The sequence below is a fragment of the Seriola dumerili genome, unplaced genomic scaffold, assembly GCF_002260705.1.
Source record: "Seriola dumerili isolate Sdu_G_001 unplaced genomic scaffold, Sdu_1.0 BDQW01000050.1, whole genome shotgun sequence".
Lineage (NCBI taxonomy): Eukaryota > Metazoa > Chordata > Actinopteri > Carangiformes > Carangidae > Seriola > Seriola dumerili.
In genome coordinates, this window is record NW_019174305.1 from 1155551 (window position 1) to 1173896 (window position 18346).

General features: G+C 42.3%; 1 protein-coding gene across 1 annotated transcript; it reads right to left on the reverse strand.

Annotated features, from left to right (window-relative positions):
* Positions 1-233: 233 nt before the first annotated feature.
* Positions 234-13558, reverse strand: LOC111217904 (neuronal acetylcholine receptor subunit non-alpha-3). The gene is made up of 8 exons (XM_022739927.1): positions 13312-13558; positions 6856-7007; positions 4653-4697; positions 3630-3739; positions 2953-3466; positions 1357-1547; positions 1033-1249; positions 234-780 (listed from the first exon to the last, which is right to left on the reverse strand). Exons 1-8 carry the CDS (start codon positions 13370-13372, stop codon positions 649-651), a joined length of 1422 nt encoding a protein of 473 aa, XP_022595648.1. The 5' UTR covers positions 13373-13558; the 3' UTR covers positions 234-648.
* Positions 13559-18346: the final 4788 nt, after the last annotated feature.

Below are 18346 nucleotides of genomic sequence, written 5' to 3' on the forward strand. Positions count from 1 at the left end.
TGTACTTTGTGGTGCAAAGAGTATTATCAAGGAAAATTTACCGTTTACATTCCAACAAGTTATTACAGTTTAAAGTTGTGTCAGTAAAACCAGTAGCAACCACCCTGAGGGCCCCCTGAGAGTGTTGGGGCCCTGGGCTAGTTGCCTACTTTGCCTGGATGTAAGCAGAATGAAAACCACACTGAAAAATTGGTTTTGTACATCAGATTTCTTTTTTTTTTGTGAGCATCATTACAGCACATACAGTAGAGTACAACTGGCTGGACAACAAGGTGCATGTGACACACAAAAACTCATTATTCATGAAGTGATATTGTGCATGTTTTTGTATGTATAATTACAATGTCACAGTTATACAAACAGGTATATTCAAATCATACACGCTACCATAACCTGCTTATTGCTCTCACTCCTTTGCACTCCTGTGCATGCTCCTTACAATGAATGACAAGTTGCATCTAAAACATTCCAGTTCCCAGTCATCATTACAAGCTGCAAACCATACTGTAGGGAGGTAAAAGTTTGTAGCTCGAGCTTGTTTCTACAACAGAAATACACAGTATGAATGTTTTATCGGGCTTTATCAATAAATCATAGTTAAAGACAAACTGGTAAACAGGAGTGTGTGAGTAAGTGTGAGTGTGTTCATCAAGGTGTGCTGAGGTACATCTGCAGAGCAGGAGTGAAGATTAGGACAGTTCCTAGTATTGACACTGTGAGGAAAGCCCACAGGAAAATCCTGTCCAACACCTGAGCCACGAACTTCCAGTCTTGTACTACCTGAGAGGGAGAAAGAGACAGACAGACAGAGAGAGAGAGAAAGGAGTAGACAGAGCAAGAGAGACAGTGTAAACATCCTTCATTCAGGACACAACTACTCTGTGATCTTACTGAACTCGTACTGAGTCGAGCAAATGAGACACAAATTAGCAGTGAACTTGTAGTAAGCGCACAGCTGTAACAGTATAAAAGTTTCAAAGAGGACATAATACAACATGCACGCAAACACATCCAGCTCACGCCCTCCGTCACCTCTCGTATGAAGTGCTCCTTTTTGATGTGACGGCTGATGTAGCGAACTGAATTCGTGGCCTTCTCCAGCATGGCCAGCCAGGCTTGGTTCTCATCCTCCTTCCCTCCGAGGGGGCCTCTCTGCTGGACGCCACTGTGGCCAGGAACCCCCCTCCTCCCTGCGCCTCTGCGGGTCTTCAGCTCCGGGCTGCGCATCTCCATATCTGGATAGTGGTATCTGCAAATAACAGAATCAGTTACCGTTAAAATGATGTCACACGTGTGCTTTCTAATGTGTACAGGCAGATATATTAATCACAGTTGATCATGCATTATCTCTGTTACCTGTCAGTGTGGCCCCTCATACACAGCAGTCTGGGCAGTCTCTGAAGGAAGAGGCTCTTTACCCAGGGAGCCATGGGGTGGTAGGTTGCAGAGGAGCGGTGGTGGACATTAATGACAAAGACGGTAACGATGATGGAGAAGGTGACGAATATCATGATGAAGAGCAGATACTCTCCAATCAGTGGGATTACCTGAGACGGAAAAAAGGACAGGAGTTTATTCTCCATAGTAAGTTTGTGTTCGTTTGTTTCAATCATTTAAATAACACTCTGGTTTCTTTCCTTCGCTAGTCACAGCACTTTAACAGCCTTCATAAAAGTAACTAATGATCTTTTTCTAACAACTGCTGAAGGTGACTGTTCAGGAGCAGTGTAGTTTTTGAGCTGTGCAGTAATGCTTCCTCCAACTGAGAATAATCTCCAAAATCAGGTCTTTCCTTTCTCGTGCTGACCTTGAGAAGGTCGTACATCTTTTTATATCGTCACGTATTGATTATTGCATTTCTCTGTATTCAGGGGTCAGCCATAAATCAATATCACGCCTTCAAGACAAGATTACATAACTCCTGTTCCAACCTCTTTTCTTTTCACTGGTTTCCAGTCACTTCTAGAGTTGATTTTAAGATTTTACTGATCACTTCTGAAGCACTTCCTGTCTTGGGTACAAGTTTGTTTGTTTTTTCTTTGATTTGATGGTTCCCTTTTTAGAAGAGGTGTGACGTTGTTTAATTTTTTTTATTTTATTAGGGCATTGTAACATTATTTTCAAAGGTGCTACTTAAATAAAGTTTATAATAATAATATTATTTTTATTTTTATAATCATTATTATGAGTCACTTGTACTTGTACTCCAGTTGTCTCACTTCAGCAGCTCTATGACTGTACACGCTCACATTGTTTTAACAGACAACATGAGTGAAAACACCTGTGTAGGTGTATAAAGGGTGTGCAGGGCTTTTAACAGCTTTAGTTGTTAGGTACTTTGATTTAAGATATAAAACATATGATCAATTACACATGAAGTTACAGTGCACTGTTATAGATCAGAGGCTCTGCATACCTGCACAGGTGTTTTCACTTATGTGGCTGCTTAGAGCTGCTCTGTTTACACTCTGATACAGGCCTTTTTAACTTTCTTGTTTGGATATTTGAAATACATGTTGCTGGTGACAGTTTTGTACTTTTACTCAAGAAATATTTTGAATACAGGACCTTTACTTTTACTTACTATTTTAACATTCAAGTATTGCTACTTCCAGGACCTGAATTTATATTTCACCACTGCCGTGTCTTCTATAATCATATATAATAAGCTATAATAGCATATAGAGAGAGAATTTGGGCAACATTCTGCACTCTGCTTTTCCAGAGTCCTCTATGGACCGAGGTACATCTGAAGTCAGTAGCCTGTTAATTGAGTTGAGATTTAGTGTAAGTTGCAGGTAATTGATAGGGCTGGGACAGTGATCTGTGTTAATTAGGGCATACTGCAATTAAGATTACAATGCGGATAACTGAACACAAAAAATAATCCAGCCCAGCAAAAAATTTGGACTGAACATAGCTCTCAACAGAAAAAGCCTTTGGGCAACACACCTTTGAGGATGAAGGGATGATTTCTTCTATGACCAAGAGGAACACAGTGAGTGACACCAGCACAGATGTGGAAAGCGACAGTTTCTCTCCTTCGTCTGATGGCAAATAGAACACCAGCACAGTCAGAAAGGACAGACCGAGGCATGGGATGATGAGGAAGAGAGTGTAGAACAAGGGCAACCTCTTGAGGATGAAGGAGTAGGTGACAAACGGGTACCAGTACACCCCATCCCTCCTGCTCCCCTTTACTCCTGTGGCGTTTAGGATCTCCCACTCGCCGTTATCGAAGAAGTCTTTACGGTCCACGTAGTGGTCCACCAGGACCAGGTCCACCATGTTTCCATCGTAAGTCCAGGAGCCGAACTTCATGGAGCAGTTCTGTCGGTCGAAAGGGAAGAAGGTGACGTCCATGGTGCAGGAGGACTTGTAGCTGGCAGGTGGAGTCCATGTTATGGTGCCATCCCAGCGCACAATGGCTTTGGTCATCAGGGAACCCTCAAAGCGACCGTCCGCACTGTGAAGGGAGGGAGGAGAGAAGGTGGTAAGGAAAGAGTCATCGAAAAAAGAGGGCCAGCTTAGATGTGAATGAATACAGAGGAGGAGGAAGTGGCAGAGACAGCAGTGAGGGAAGGAAAATTGATTAGGCTTACAAATGGGCAGAGTGCTGCATAACTCACTTTTCATACAGGACGATGTCAGGCAGCCATATGGTCTCTGAGGGCACTCTAATGGAGGTAATGCCTCCATAGTCATCTGGGTTCCACTTCAGCTTCACATCAACCCACTCCTAAAAAAAATAAATACATAGCAATGCATTTTAGTATGATTATATAATAGAGTTGCAGGTGCAGCTTTTCCACTTCAGCACCATGGACAGCACCGGACTGCACATAGCAAATGGAAAGTACTGTGCGTTTTTTGTGGAATACTTTTCCTCAGTTTGCTTATTGCCACGTTCACAATCATGTTTGTGCATCTGTGAACATCTTATTGAGTAAATTAATTTATCTTTAGCAAGACAGGTTTATTTGTAAGACACTTTCCAATGACAAGGCCATTCAAAGTGCTACACATGAAAGGTATTAAGATGAGAGAAACACCAAGTGATATAAAACAGCACATCAAAAAAGGAAAAACATAAAATTAAAAAGAAGATAAAAGTAAACTAGAATGGAATAAAACAGATAAAACAGGAAAATAAAATTTACAGTGCAGCTGCAGAGTAAGATATTAAATATGAATAAGAAGCCTCAAATCTAATGTAATAAAAGGCAAATGGGTGGCAAATAGGAAGGTTTATACCTCAGTGTGAAAGAACTGAAAGTTGGAGCATATCTCAAGTTTTATGGGTGTTTGTTCCAGCTATGTGGTTCCATAAAGACTGAATGCTGCTCTTCCATGTTTAGTCTGAAAACCTGTGCTAGATGGCCTCAGAGGTCTGGATGGTTCGTAAAGTTGAGAAATGTGTTTTGGCCCTAAAACATTCAGTGTTTCATGAACCAATAGTGTTATTTTAAAATCAATTATTTGACATTTATTCTTGATATATTTTTAAGATTTTGTAATTGATTAAAAAGATATTTCCAATGGATTCATCAGCTATATTTCTGTAGTATACAAAAGTATATTTTCTGTAGTATATACTGAATTTTTCACAGTTGTGAGGGTAGCACATCAGTATGGGTAGTCTTCATCCTTACCTGCCAGAGCCAGACATTTGTCGTCATCAGCTGGTTCTTTTCATCCTGCAGGAAAAAGGGAAGACATTTGTGTTCATTGTTTAGAAATCTTTGCGGTGCTCGCTGTGAACGACAAAAGAGGCTAATGAGGAGGTGAAGAGCAAACTTGAGCTGGAGACAAAAAATTGAGTGAGATGAAAGAAAGCACTTAAACCTAGTTAGAAAGGAAGTTTTTTTTTTCAAAGTGGGTTAATTGCTTCGCTTGCTTGCCACAATGAAAGTGGACTGGAACAGCTCGGGGGTTAAGTGCCTTTAGAATATATCTGCACCAATTAATGAGAGCGAGAGATGCAGAAGTTTCTCCTCAATGACCACATCACTGCCAAAACTGATATATGCACAGCTGCTTCTTTTGGCCAGAATGAAGTATTGACATGCACTGTACAAAAACAACTGAGAGAGACACAAAAAGAGGGCGGTGGAAACGGAATAAGAGGAGGAGGAGAAATTCAGAGGTTTTCAATGTAAGCTGAAAGCGGGTACAGGAAGATCCTTGCAGAAATGTAAAAAGTAAAACTGGTGTAAAAGGAAAATCTTTGGGATAGATTTTGTGATTTGTTTGCTTTCGACAAGCGCTGAGGCAAAGCTGATTGCACACCCGTCCTCTGTGAATACGAATTGATCTGAGATGGTTTTTTTCTTCTTTTTTTTTGGAAATATAACAGTAGTTTAGTGAGAATACCACAAGATGGCACTCTCCCAAATGTAATTTCTGCATGCCAGGAGTACAATCATCAAATGCTGATGTAGTCAAAATGGGGCCCTCTGTGGAGTTGGGGGGAGCAGATTTTGTGTGTGCGTGAGTGTGTGTGCGCGAGTGTGTGTGTGCCCTTAAATAATGAATGTGATCTGCTTCCTCGCAGCCTGATGGCCACATTACATCCTCTGACTGCTACTATGAAAGACCACTTTGGACCTCTCTTTTAACCTTCCCTCCTCTCCTCTTTACCGTCTCGTCCTGTCTTTGGCACTTTAAATCCCTGGGCTCCTCACCCTCCTACTGATTTATACTCACACTTCTTTAATGCAGCCTCTGTGCTACAGTTCCTCTGCTGACCTCCCCTAATAACCACCCTCTCTCACCTTCTTGGTATTTTCCTCCTGCTCTGGGTACCGTCTCAGTGATGTTAAGTTTCATTTCCTCCCCTCCTTCCTTCCTCCCTCCTTCCTTTCCTCCTCTCATTCCAAAAATAATAACCACCAACCCTCATTAGACCATAACAAGATTTTATTAACCACGTTACAAAAGGTAGTGAGTTTGCTTAACAGGTGCACACAGCGTTCAGATGGTGTGCCATGTTTGGCCTCCTGGAAGCATTGAAGCCTCCACGTCTGGCTCCAGTTTGTTCAAGGGCGCCAAGGATGTAATCGCCATAGAGACAGTTCAAATGCCCTCATCTATCTAATATGAATATAATACATAATATATGGCAAGGACAGGGCGGGAGCTATTGTTGAGAATACTGAAGTTATGTCTTCAGTATCTTTATTTTATTTTGTTTTTGTAACCTGGAGTGAGTTTACATTCTCTCATTTAAAACTTGCACATGGTTTAAATATACAACATGTTTGAGTACGATTAGGCCTAAAAATGAGTGATTAAAGGCCTCAGCATGTCCACCTAGTAGTGTGGAGAAGGTTTTGAAACCTCCTAGTATAACTGAATAATTTAACCTAATTTAAAAAAAAAAATGCAAGAGCTTCTTTTTGGTTTCTGGTTCAAAGGTGGGTAGAGGGTGTATTTTGAGGGAATTGGTGAGTATCAGTATTTTCTAAAATCCCAGCTATGGCCCAACACAAGGACTGAATACAAAACATTAAGCTTTTGATTGACTTTTCGAAGGCAGATTTTACTGATTGACCTTCTTCTGTCCTTCCACTGTCAATATGACTAAAAATGTAAAGTGTGAACACAAGCTGCATACAAATAAGACACAAACGTTCAAATCAAGATCTGTTCGATAATTAAAAAAATGCATGGTATTGATTTTGCTGTCAAGAAATGGACAAAATCAAACTGAACAATAAGGATTGCGCATAAATGAGCTTAATATTCTCTACGCGACCTGTTCTACCCATATAAAGTAAAGCTGAAATAACCTGACATTTCTATATCCTACGTCCTTCCTGTGCGTTTGTGTATCTGTGTGTGGTGTGTCCTTACCACATCAACCAGCTGTGAGATCTTCAGGCCGAAGCGTACAGTGATGGTGTCATTGGCGTGCTGGACAGGCCGCACCCACTTCTGATAACCCCTGAAAAGGTTCCTCAACAAGGAATCCTCCATCTCAGCCAGCGACACAAAGTCCTCCTGAGCTGCAGGGACGAGGACACGAGACAGAAGTGAGTGGTTTTGTGCATAAAACGACATTGTAGCTACGGATACGATAAGTGCTACAACAAAGTAAATTAGTCAATTAATGCTACATTAATCTGCTTTTGGCAACTATATTGATAACTGATTAATAATTTAAGTGTTTTATAAGTGCAACAAGGGTAAAGGTCTACATATGCTAGCAAGATGGCATCAAAAATGTCTTGTTTTGTTCAATCAACAGCCCAAAAGCCTGAAGTCTATATAATTTACAATAATGTAAGACCAAGAAAAGCAGCAACTGATCAATTAATCAAGTAATTGTTGCAGCTGTATGCAGATATACTATTGACCATGTTCACATCTTAGTTTAGTGTTACCAAGCTAACATTTGCTTTTAATCACTAAGCACAAAGTACACCTTAGGCTGATGGGGATGTCATTAGTTTTGCAGGTGTTTGGGTCATAAACCAAAGTATTGAACAGATTGAAGTTTTGACCTGATGATGCAGTAAATGAAAAACTAAGGGCTTGGTTCACTCTGACTGGGGCGTAAATGTCTGTATCAAACTGAATGACTATCCATCATAAAGTTGTTGATGACATCCCATTTAAAACCACAAATGTCAACCACGTGGTGGCAGTAGAGGGAAGGTCAGGGGGTCACCAATGTTATAAGGAATGGGAATCATGACTGTCTGTCACAATATTCTGTTCCAATCCATCTAAATATTGAGTGACAGGTGGCGCTAGAGGGAAAAAAACCATCAAAGTCATTAGGATTCATCCTCTGGGTACCATGAATGGCTATAAAAAATGTTATGACAATCCATCTGATAGCTGTTAAGATATTTCACACTGGACCAAAGTGGTGGTCTGTCCGACCAACATTGTCAACCCAAGCACCATGCCGCTAAAAACATTCACTGCTTTTGTGTGAGTATTTGCTGATTCTCCTTGTTTCACATCATTGTAAATTGAAATTGTTTGTTTTGGCCTGTGCTGGACAAAATAAGAAATTTGAGAAAGCTACATTGGACTGTGGGCGACTGTAGGCATTTTCCTTTATTTTCAGACATTAGTAAAGTATCTCATTGATAATGCAAAAATATTAGCTATATGGCTAGTTAACTCCGTAATACATGTAATATATATGTGCACAGATGTACAGACAGATGTGCACATGAATGTCATCTTCTTCCCACTCTTACATGATTTTGAACATACAGAGACACAGTTGTGCATGAACAAAGTGAATCACCTCTCCAGAGTCTCAAAAGGAAGTGGATGGAAAATTGAAGTCAGGGCCTAAGAGTCTAACACACACACACACACACACACACACACACACACACACACACACACACACACACACACACACACACACACAGAGTCAACCCTGACCTGACAGCTGGTCATGGCCGAGCGAATGCATCTAAGCTCCCAAGGCTGACAAAATGATCATGTTGACATGATCACCTCAGACAGAACAATGGCCAGGGGAGATGAGCTGAGCTCAGAGCGCTTTGTGCAGTCAGGCACAAGACATAATAGTCAGTTAAAGAGTGGCGCTCGCTCTGAGCAGGAGACAGTACAATGAAGGAACAGTGCTTTCACTTCGCCAGCCGCCATTCAAGTGCAGACAGCTGGGAGATATCAGGTCTCTTAGGTAGACAATTACAGAAAACACACTATGATGTTTTCCAGGGCAGATAAAATGTATAATGTGCAATTCAGTTTGGTTAGATTTCACTTCTCTGTTGAAACCTCTGTGTAGGTAAAACCCAGAGAGGATAGAGGAGCACCATGCGTTCAGTCAAAACACAGTGGTGCAGTCTAGTAGTCAGACTGTTAAAGGATTATTTAGTGACTTAGTGTTCACGTGCTTGGTTCTAACGGCTCATCAAGGGTTATAGTATATGCCACAAGACACCGAACCTCTGCTCTGTTACTCACTGTGTGTAACTAAGACGAAGATGACAGTGGCATTCGCTGGATGCTCAGAGCATTATGTGGTATTTGTACTTGAGCTACTCCCACAGTAACTCAGTGGCTCTATCAGCTCAGAGCTCAGAGCATTTGTCCACATAAGAGGGCGATATTTGGCACTGCCAGTGGTGGTGTAGCAACAGAGTCTGATAGACAGAAACGAGAGTTCGAATCAACAGCCCCTCTCAAACAGGGGGAATGGAGCTGAAGAGTGGAAAGAGCTGATAAGGGAAGGAGTGAGACACAGTGACCCAGAGCAATTCCCTCCGGTGTCTGAGAGAGACAGAACGAGGGGGCAGGGAAGAGGTTGGGTCTGAAGGAGAAGTTAACTCGGGCAAAGGGAATGAGAACAGACAGCAAAACAGATAGAGGAGAGAAAACAAATTTCCATCTCAACTTGTTTCTGAACATAAGAGTCTATACTAAGCAAGACATTCCCTCACAGCCTGTATGCTACATACATTAATTGATAATGTGTATGCTGCTGCTGCAAAGAGAGGAATTTCTCTGACTAAAAGCATGAAGCGTCCTGAACAAACACCTCAGGGGTGGAGAGGGAAATGGTACAATAATAATTTCATTTTCTTGCTATATGTTTGTCTGTATTTCATGATTAAGTTGTTGTCACTTTTTCCAGAGGCTATTTCAGGGACGGGACTGAAGTTATTAGTATTCTCTTGGAAAGGTTATTATTACGGTCAGCAGTCAGGAAGGAAAGGACAAAAGGTGAAAGCTCCATGTTTTCTAACATTACTATGAAGTTGACATGACACCTGTTTGGTGTTGAGTCGGTTTTCATGAGTTAGGGTTAGGCTATTTCTTTTTAACATGTTTTATTTTCAAGATAAGCATGGCTTATTTTATATTTTTGGATGAAAAGACCAAAATCAACATGTTAGTCCGTCTCTCAGTACTTTCTGACTTCCCTATCTGTCTGCGGCACATACACTACGTCCACACTGATACTTTTCCATTTTAAAACGTTTTAGCTCCGTATCAGAAACGAGCTCCGTCCATACTATCACACCTGAAAACGCATTCATACATGACCGTTCATGTACACTGGGCACGCGTGAGCCGGTGTAAGAAGACTGTCTACTCTGCAACAAAAATATTAATAATACTAAAATACTAACGAAGAACAGCAAAGACAGTCGTGGCGTTAATATGCGAATGCACAACAGCTGCTAGCAAAGACAGCAAGGTCAGTAACACTTGTAATTCATTATTCATTCTGCTTTCACCACTGGTAGTCGAGGCTGATAAGACCCAATCAGGGAGCGACTGTGGGTGTCTATGTCATTGTTTCCAAGAGTCTCCGTTTCTGTCCGTCCAGACTAAAATGCAAGCCTGGAGTTTCCAGACTGAAACAGGTCCCACAGCGTTTTCCAAAGGAAAACTCTGGAGTAGTGTGGACACCAGGTGTAAACGTAGCAAAAGAGATGTGTTATTAAACTAAAACTTGTGGATGCAGCCTTTGCACCAAGCCCTACTTTGTTCCGAATGGTCACAAAAATTGTTTCAATTTTTTCAAAGGCTCAGTAATTTTCTAAAATAGCTTGGCACTGTGGTTTTTAGCAAACCTTATTCTTGTGGGCTTGTCTTCCCAGTGCGTGTGTTCTGAGGAAACATGTCACCCACTGTCTTTTTTTGTTTAATGAACGATGGAGCTCAGTGGCACAGAGTGATACACTATATCACACCTCGGATGCACAGGTTATTACTAGTTAGTACGACCAAAACATTGTTGGTTTTGGTCTTTTCACGGAACCTGTCGACAATAAGAGAAACATCACAAACTTTATAATTAAAAGAGTACTGATTTAGCATCGCTCTCCTATAACAATGTCGATGGACAAACCTTCAAAAAAAGGATTCAGATTGTTGCAGCCAAACCAGAGATATAACATGTTTCTCAGTTGGAGATCGAGGTGTGTTGCGCCAGTAGCGGCTCATGCAGCCTGGAGCTAGGGTTAGGGTTGTCCACACGTTTTCCTACTTGGCCAACAAACTGAAATTTCTAATGAAACTGTGTCATAGGTGTAATGTTATGCATGCTGTCATGACAGGCCGGGTTAGGGAATGATTAAATGTCCTCACAGGTGCTGAATATTCAGACAAATGTGTGTGTGTGTGTGTGTGTGTGTGTGTGTGTGTGTGTGTGTGACACAAGCGAACCCTTATTTTTGCGCTTCCTCAGTCTCCTCCTTTTTTCTCTCTGAGTGTTTTGGAATCTGGACTTAAAGTACACATCTTGTTCAGACAGATTACCTCCCATTGCATCAGATCCCCTGTACAGCACTCAGTTTGTTACGGGGCATTAGAGTACGTCAGCTGAATCCTATCTACCATCTCTACGGGAAGCAGCTCTGCCTCAAGATGCTCATCAACAAAAACACAGGAGCCAAACTAGTCAAACACGGTGGGGATGGATTCTTCTACAAGAACCTGCTGCCTCATTTAGACAGAGGCTGAGTGACCGTGTGTGTGTATGTGTGTGTTTGTGTGTGTTTAGTTGATTGAGCAGAGGTGAAGGGGAGAGTATTGATTAGACCGTACGGTCTGATTGCTTGGGGGGTGGGGTTGAATCCCTGTGAGGAGATTATGATGCATTGGCGTGTCTTTGTGTCTTTGTATATGCAGGTATGCAGGTACTGTCTGTACGGCCGACATAAGAAGACAATGTACAGCACGTGCACACACTATACATGTGTGCATGTGCATGTAAAAGAGAGTTTGCTGATGATTGACAGAGACACAGGGGTGACCCAGAATCCAAACACACACCCTGCCTCCTCCTCAATCTGAAACACCCCATTAGCGCCACAGTGGTATGATCACTTTGACACCGCCACCATCTGTTCACTGTGGAACCACAGTGGGATATACCACTGAGAGGGGTAATAGGATGACAGGGGAACCAAAGGGGAACCTTTTATTATTATCTTTTCTTTACACGCTATCGTGAAAATGAAATTTAACTTTGTTTTTGTTCCTTTTCTGAAAGTAGGTCTCACTGAACGAGATGCTCTCACACCACTGGTAACAGCAGGCAAGAAACAAGAGAAACATAGAGGAAGAGAGGGGAGAGGAGAGGCAAGCTTTACTGATGTGCCCACAATGCAACAGGACAGGTGCCTCTAGGGGAGCCAAGACTTCTCACAATGGCTAACCCCATCAGTCATAATACCCTTGAGCAATGTACTGTTACAGTGTGAGAGCGCACGTGCCCGCACATGTTGGCTCACACAGTGTCAAAGACACTGCTCACCACATGACCAGAGGTGACCACATGTGTGCAGTATTACTGTACCCAGCCTACACACGCACAGCACATCAGAGCAGTCTTCACTGGAACTACTTTCTGCTGAAACAAATAGTCCTTGTGGAAACTGTTGCCAATGAGGTCCGTGAATTATCCTGAGTAAAAAGGAACATTATTTCTGGAAAGACACTCTCTAAATCAACCTCTGATGTACTGAGTTGGAGGCAAAGATCTCAGACGTGAACTTGGACAGATCTGTATGGCGACAGTAGTGAGTGAAAAAAAGGTTCTCAGTCCAATCTGATTCCAGGAGGTGCCATTAATCAAAACAGGATTAGTGTCAGTTTAATATGTGCTTCCTCAGGAATTTAAGTGTGGACTGACACTGGGACAGCTAATTGGTCACTGAAGGTGGATTAATCATTTTCATCAACTTATCATCTCACCAGCCCCTCTCCCTCTGTCCCTGGCTCTTTCTCACAGGCGCACGCTTATACAGTAGCTCTACAGCCAGGAGGATTTACAGCATGTGCTGCCAAGAGCCTCTCCATCTCAAGATTAGAGTAGTGTAAATGCTTTACAGTAAGCTGATATCAACACACACACACACACACACACACTGAGAGATGGAGAGAGAGAGAGAGCGAGAGAGAGAGAGAGAGAGAGAGAGAGAGCCTTTCTGTAGCTCAACACCACACTGACACAATAACTCATTCTTCACTTTCCACAACATAAACCTACGAGACAAACTCGAATAACAGCGTTATTGTGTGAGGGAATTCTTTTCTCTTTTATTAAATGTCATATTGTCCCTCATTCCTCTCCTGGAGCGTGTTATTCAGCCCGTCCTCAGTTCCCAGGAGGGCGCTGCGCTCCCGTCCTTTAATAAATGATGAATTTACTCCTCTCACCTGACCCCCGTCATCTGCTCCTGCTGACTCGCACACCATTAAAAGTGCAATCACACCTGAATTAAACGATATGATCGCTTCTTAATAAAAAAAACTCTTTCTCCGTCATGAAGCAGTGTGCGGGACGGATGTGTTCCTTACCTTGCATAGTAGCCCTCCCGAGAACCAGGGAGAAGCACAACACCGCGACCGCAAACTTCATGCTCCCTCTTATCGTCAACAAAACCGACTGGATGTATCCACAGCGAGGATCAAATCATGTTCCTGCCCTCACTGCCCCGCAGGATGCATCTCTTCGTGTGGGACCTCCGGCGGATCACCGCTGTGATCTCCAGTTTAAATAATGAAGGACAGCCGCGTGTTGGTGGCTGCGTAAAACACGGAGCTCCTTCACACTGTGGAGCAGCAGCAGCTTGACTGATTCTTCCCTTCCTCCGGTTCTGTCGCCTCTTCTCTTTTCCCCCGCAGCCTCTTTGCGTATGTGTGAGTGTGTGTGAGAGTGTGTGTGTATGTGTGTGTGTGTGTGTGTCCCGGTGCAGAGACGGATGCTGCCGGAGCGGAGTCGAACTGAGGGCGGGACGGAGGAGGGCTGGCCCGTCAGAGGATGGAGGGACGACACAGACCGGGGAGGACAGATCTGGTCCCCATCCAGAGGTAAATAAATAAATGAATAGATAAATAAATAAATGCTTCAGGGTATTCGTTCAAAACGCAAACTACAACAGAGATTTTAGATGCATTTATAGGCTATAATAATAATTCAATTTTAATAGTCACCTTTTCATTTGTGACTAATTATTATGTAGCCTATTTCAGATGAAACTTTTTACTTTTTATTTTATTATTTGCCATAATGACATGATTATATCAATTCAACAAGCAGTGACTCTGCATTTAATCTACGTTTACATAATGAAATAGTGTTATTTTGTTCTGTTGGGATGGTGTATTATAAAGTAAATATTGCACAGAACTATAATGCAGCTGGATGCTGCTGAAATGCAGCTAATGCAGAAATAATTATATTAATAATGATAGGCTAATTAGAAAACAAATAAATAAATAATGAAGAAAGGACCTGCCATTCAGTGAGATTAGACAGTTTTTTCATTACAGATGAATTTCATTTCATTCAATATCAAGATAAACGTCAGTATTTCACTCAGGCACTGTCCTCTCCTCTTCAAAGTTTCAGGTCCATGTCATTTCTGATGCAGCATGTTTGATGGGTGTGGTCAGACGTGGAGAGAAATATGCACTTCATCATAGAGACCAAGTGTAAAGAATCTAACCCTGTCACAATATTGGACCACTCTGCAAAATCCCATATTATGTTCAGTACCAATGTTTTTCACATCCAGTGTGGACGCTTGTAAAACTCTAAGTTTTTTGCTCTTTACTCACATGGCAACTAAGATCGTGGTTATGGCAAATAATCCATGGTTACGGTAGGGTTACGGTTAAGTTACTAAGACACCTTATATATAATGAAACATTATAAAAAACACAAACACGAGGCAAACTATTTTCTGGCATGAGAAAATCCCACACAGGCCACACTAACTCCTGCATTTGTCTTTGGATGTTGGCATTTCATTCAATATTCATCTAACTCCACCTAGGAAAGAAGCCACCTCACACATAAAAACCTTTGGTTTTACGCTGTGTGTCAAGCCCTTTCTTCATTTTTCATTGTGAAGTCACATCTTTGACATAAGCCAGAGAAGAAAAGTGCTCAATACTCCGCTGCTTCACACCTTAAAATGACGGATGACTGACATCAGCCATGAGTCCATCAAGAGTCCCGCTCAAGTTACTGCACAAAGGTTCACATGAAGAGCAACAGATACAGCACGATGCACTACTGTGCTGACTGCTCTGCTTGATGAGCAACACTCACTGGTGTCGTGAAGCACTTAAGTTTCTGATGGATGTCTTCAGATCATCTTACAGGGCGCATTTACCTGTAGGTTTCCTCTCAGAGGCCCGTCGCAGTGTTTCGCAGGCAGTGAGTCTGCACATTATCGTAAATCAACAGAGAGTGCAATCTGATGCTTCATTCGTTTAGCTACACACGCACTCTCACTTACGCATGCCACGCTGTGCAGTGCCGTGCCATGCCACGTTTTTTTTTTTTTTTTGTCACAAGAGATATTCGGGCGAAGCACAAAGAACGTTTCAAGCAACAGTGAATCCATGCTAATGACATGAGGACACTGTGCGCTGGAGTGAAAAGAGGATCCCGGATGACTGGAAGAATACACTCTGCCACATCCCGGAAACAAATCTGATTAGAGCCCATAATATACAGTATGTGGGCATCATGGACCCTGATTAGAGCCTTTCAGTGCATGTGAACCCAAAAGACTGGAGGTGGTTGTGCTATTATTTTATGTGTGTTGTTATCCCAAAGCTATCACCTTTCGCTGATAAAAGGTAAAATGGTGAGGATGAGCACTCGCTGTAGCTCACTTCATCTAATTACCTGCTGTACATGCCGAGCAGATGAGGTGATCCAGCTATCGATCTCGCAGAGAGTTTCCATACACTGTGTGGAAATTGAGAAATATGCATCTCCTCTGGCTTCCATTCAGGCCGATCGGCAGTTAATGGTGGCGTGACAGGGAGAAAATAGGACCTACATGAAGATAATCAGGCTTTTACAATGGGTTTAGCAGTTTCATTTTCCTCTCATGTTATATGAAATGCATTGTGTCACCGTGTAAAGGGAGAACAGATAGAGTGTTAAGAATGGGCGGTGCGAACGACCGACAGCCAGACCATCTGACAGGGAGCAGAGCTCAGATTCATTTGCTTTGTGTCATTTATTCAGGCCATCAAATAAGCAGTTGGTTGACTAATAAACAACTCATGGCGAGCGGGTGAAGGAGATGGACTCCTTCTCCTAATTAAGTTTGCGCTAACAGCAGCTGGAAGAGGAACTGCAAGGTGAATCATTCTGCACCCACGCACAAACAGATGACACACATGGAATTTGATGCTTCATTCACGATCAGCATGAACACACACACACACACACACACACACACACTTCTTTTTTCCTGCACGCATGCAGATCACATGCTTGAAAGTCTGCCACTTGGCTTTGTGTTTCTCATTAAACGCTGTCATACTCGGGCACCTGATCGCTGCTCTGCTGGTGCCAAGACTTACCCAGGGGGGGAATCCAGCCTATCTTTCACACACACATACACGTACACACACAGATCAAGTAGGCACATCCTCCCTGCTTATCTAACACCCAAACAAACTTCTGCCACTTCTGTGTCAGTGCACACAAACTGACTGAAGTGCTTCAGTCGTCTTGTTCTCCAGCGATGGAGGGAAGTGTAGAGTCTGGATGGGCTTTCAATTGCAAACTACTTCAGTAATTAGTCTCATTCCACTTCCAATCCATGTTAATTCAGAAAATGAGTTCACATTGAGGTCATCAGCGCTGAGGGGAGGTTGATGAGAGCAATCTGTGCTTTAATTATGAAAAGCTCCATCTTTTTGGGCAAAACTCTCAAAATTCCAGAGTATTATGGAGCATGAGCGATGAGTTCTTTCTTTCTGTCTTTCTCCTGCTTCATAATAGCTTTTCATCTGTCTGCTTCCTGTTTCTTTTCTTCTATTTTGAATGGAGGGGGAAAGTGTACGTTTCACATCTGTGTGATTTTTCCAGAATGCTGTATTTGTCCCTGGCTGCTAAAGGTGCGGATGGAGGGTAACACAGTGCAGCGTTTTATGTTGTTGGATTACCCAGTTACTGTGGAATTACTGCTGCCCTTTAAGCCAACCATAAGAGACGAGAGCTTAATGCAAAACCATAAAGGCACACACACCTGGCTGCCTACACACACACACACACACACACACACGCTAACAAATGTCTCCATGCTCTTTTATCAAACCGCGGTTTTTCCCACTACCATTTAACAGTCATGCTCCAGTGTGTGTTCAGTGACCTTTTCAATCCAAACAGTGAGAGAAAGGTAAACCAAGATCACAATAGGAGAATTTGCCTGTGGCTGTGTATGCGCACATGTATGTGTGTGTGTGTGTGTGTTCCTATACATCTAACAATGCATCAAACATCTAACAAACAAAACCCTCTTTATGGAGTTGTTTTAAGGTCAGGAATGAGGTTTATAGTGAAAGTTATTATTTATATGTAAAGCACAAAGAAACAGACATCTGGTAACATGAGAGTGTAGTGCATTATCGCCTCAGTGCTCTGAGACTGAAGTTATACCTTGAAGTATAAAATATAAGCAGCTAAATATCACACAAGATGATTTAGAGAAAGATGACACGACTATGAATCCATGCTGGAGACGCTAATATCTGAGACTTCCTCTGCTGTCACTTGTCAGAAAGATGTTATGTCACATTATTATCCTTCCCTCCTACTGTCCCTCCTTTCTGTGCCAATACGCTCGTATTCTTATTTCATGAAGCTTTTATTTCGTTGTGAGGTTCCTCATTTTTCTTCAACTCTCACTTTCAAACTTTCACTTTCCTTTGTTTTACAACATCATCACTTCCAGATGTTTACTGACATGTCTGTTTATTTCAGGAAAAAATGTCATGGAGAAAAACATATTTTTATCCATTTGCACAAGTGTATTTGCTACACACACACGCACACATGCACACATGCACACATGCACACACGCACACAGAAAGATACAAGGAAACCTTGAGTAGAAGGTGACAGTGAAAGGCTGGTGCAAAAACCTCATCCACCAGCAGTGATCCAGTACGGCTGAGTGACCTGCATTTCCAGGAAGGAGCAGCTACCAGGAGAATGAAGCCAAGTCTTCCTCCTTCAGTTGGTTTAGTCTCAGCCAGAGAAAGAGTGAAAAGGTTGGCCATGACAACAAGGGATAGAGCACAGCCCACAGTAATTAGGATTTCAAAGGGAATTGTTTAGATCCAAGACAAAGCCAGTCTTAATTGGTCTGTGTACATGTTGTGTATTTTTTAATGCTGGTTAATTGTGAGTTCTCTGGTCTCTGACACAGGAAGTATAACCCACAACAAGAACATCTGAGGGACTGTTGACAGCCAGAGCAGGTATGTGAACAAGCACAAAAACAAGCTCTCACACCACTGGTGCTCCACATACACTGTACATTCTGCACCGTGAGATCCCCAAGAGGAAGTGCTCACA

What these genes read in the sequence shown, in the direction of transcription:
- LOC111217904 (XM_022739927.1), bottom strand. Translation starts at nt 13,372, where the DNA reads ATGAAGTTTGCGGTCGCGGTGTTGTGCTTCTCCCTGGTTCTCGGGAGG. An exon ending in CGGGAGGGCTACTATGCAAG is followed by an intron (nt 7,008 to 13,311) that starts GTAAGGAACACA and finishes TCGTCCCTGCAG; the next exon opens with CTCAGGAGGACTTTGTGTCG. An exon ending in AGGAGCACTTCATACGAGAG is followed by an intron (nt 781 to 1,032) that starts GTGACGGAGGGC and finishes TCTCCCTCTCAG; the next exon opens with GTAGTACAAGACTGGAAGTT.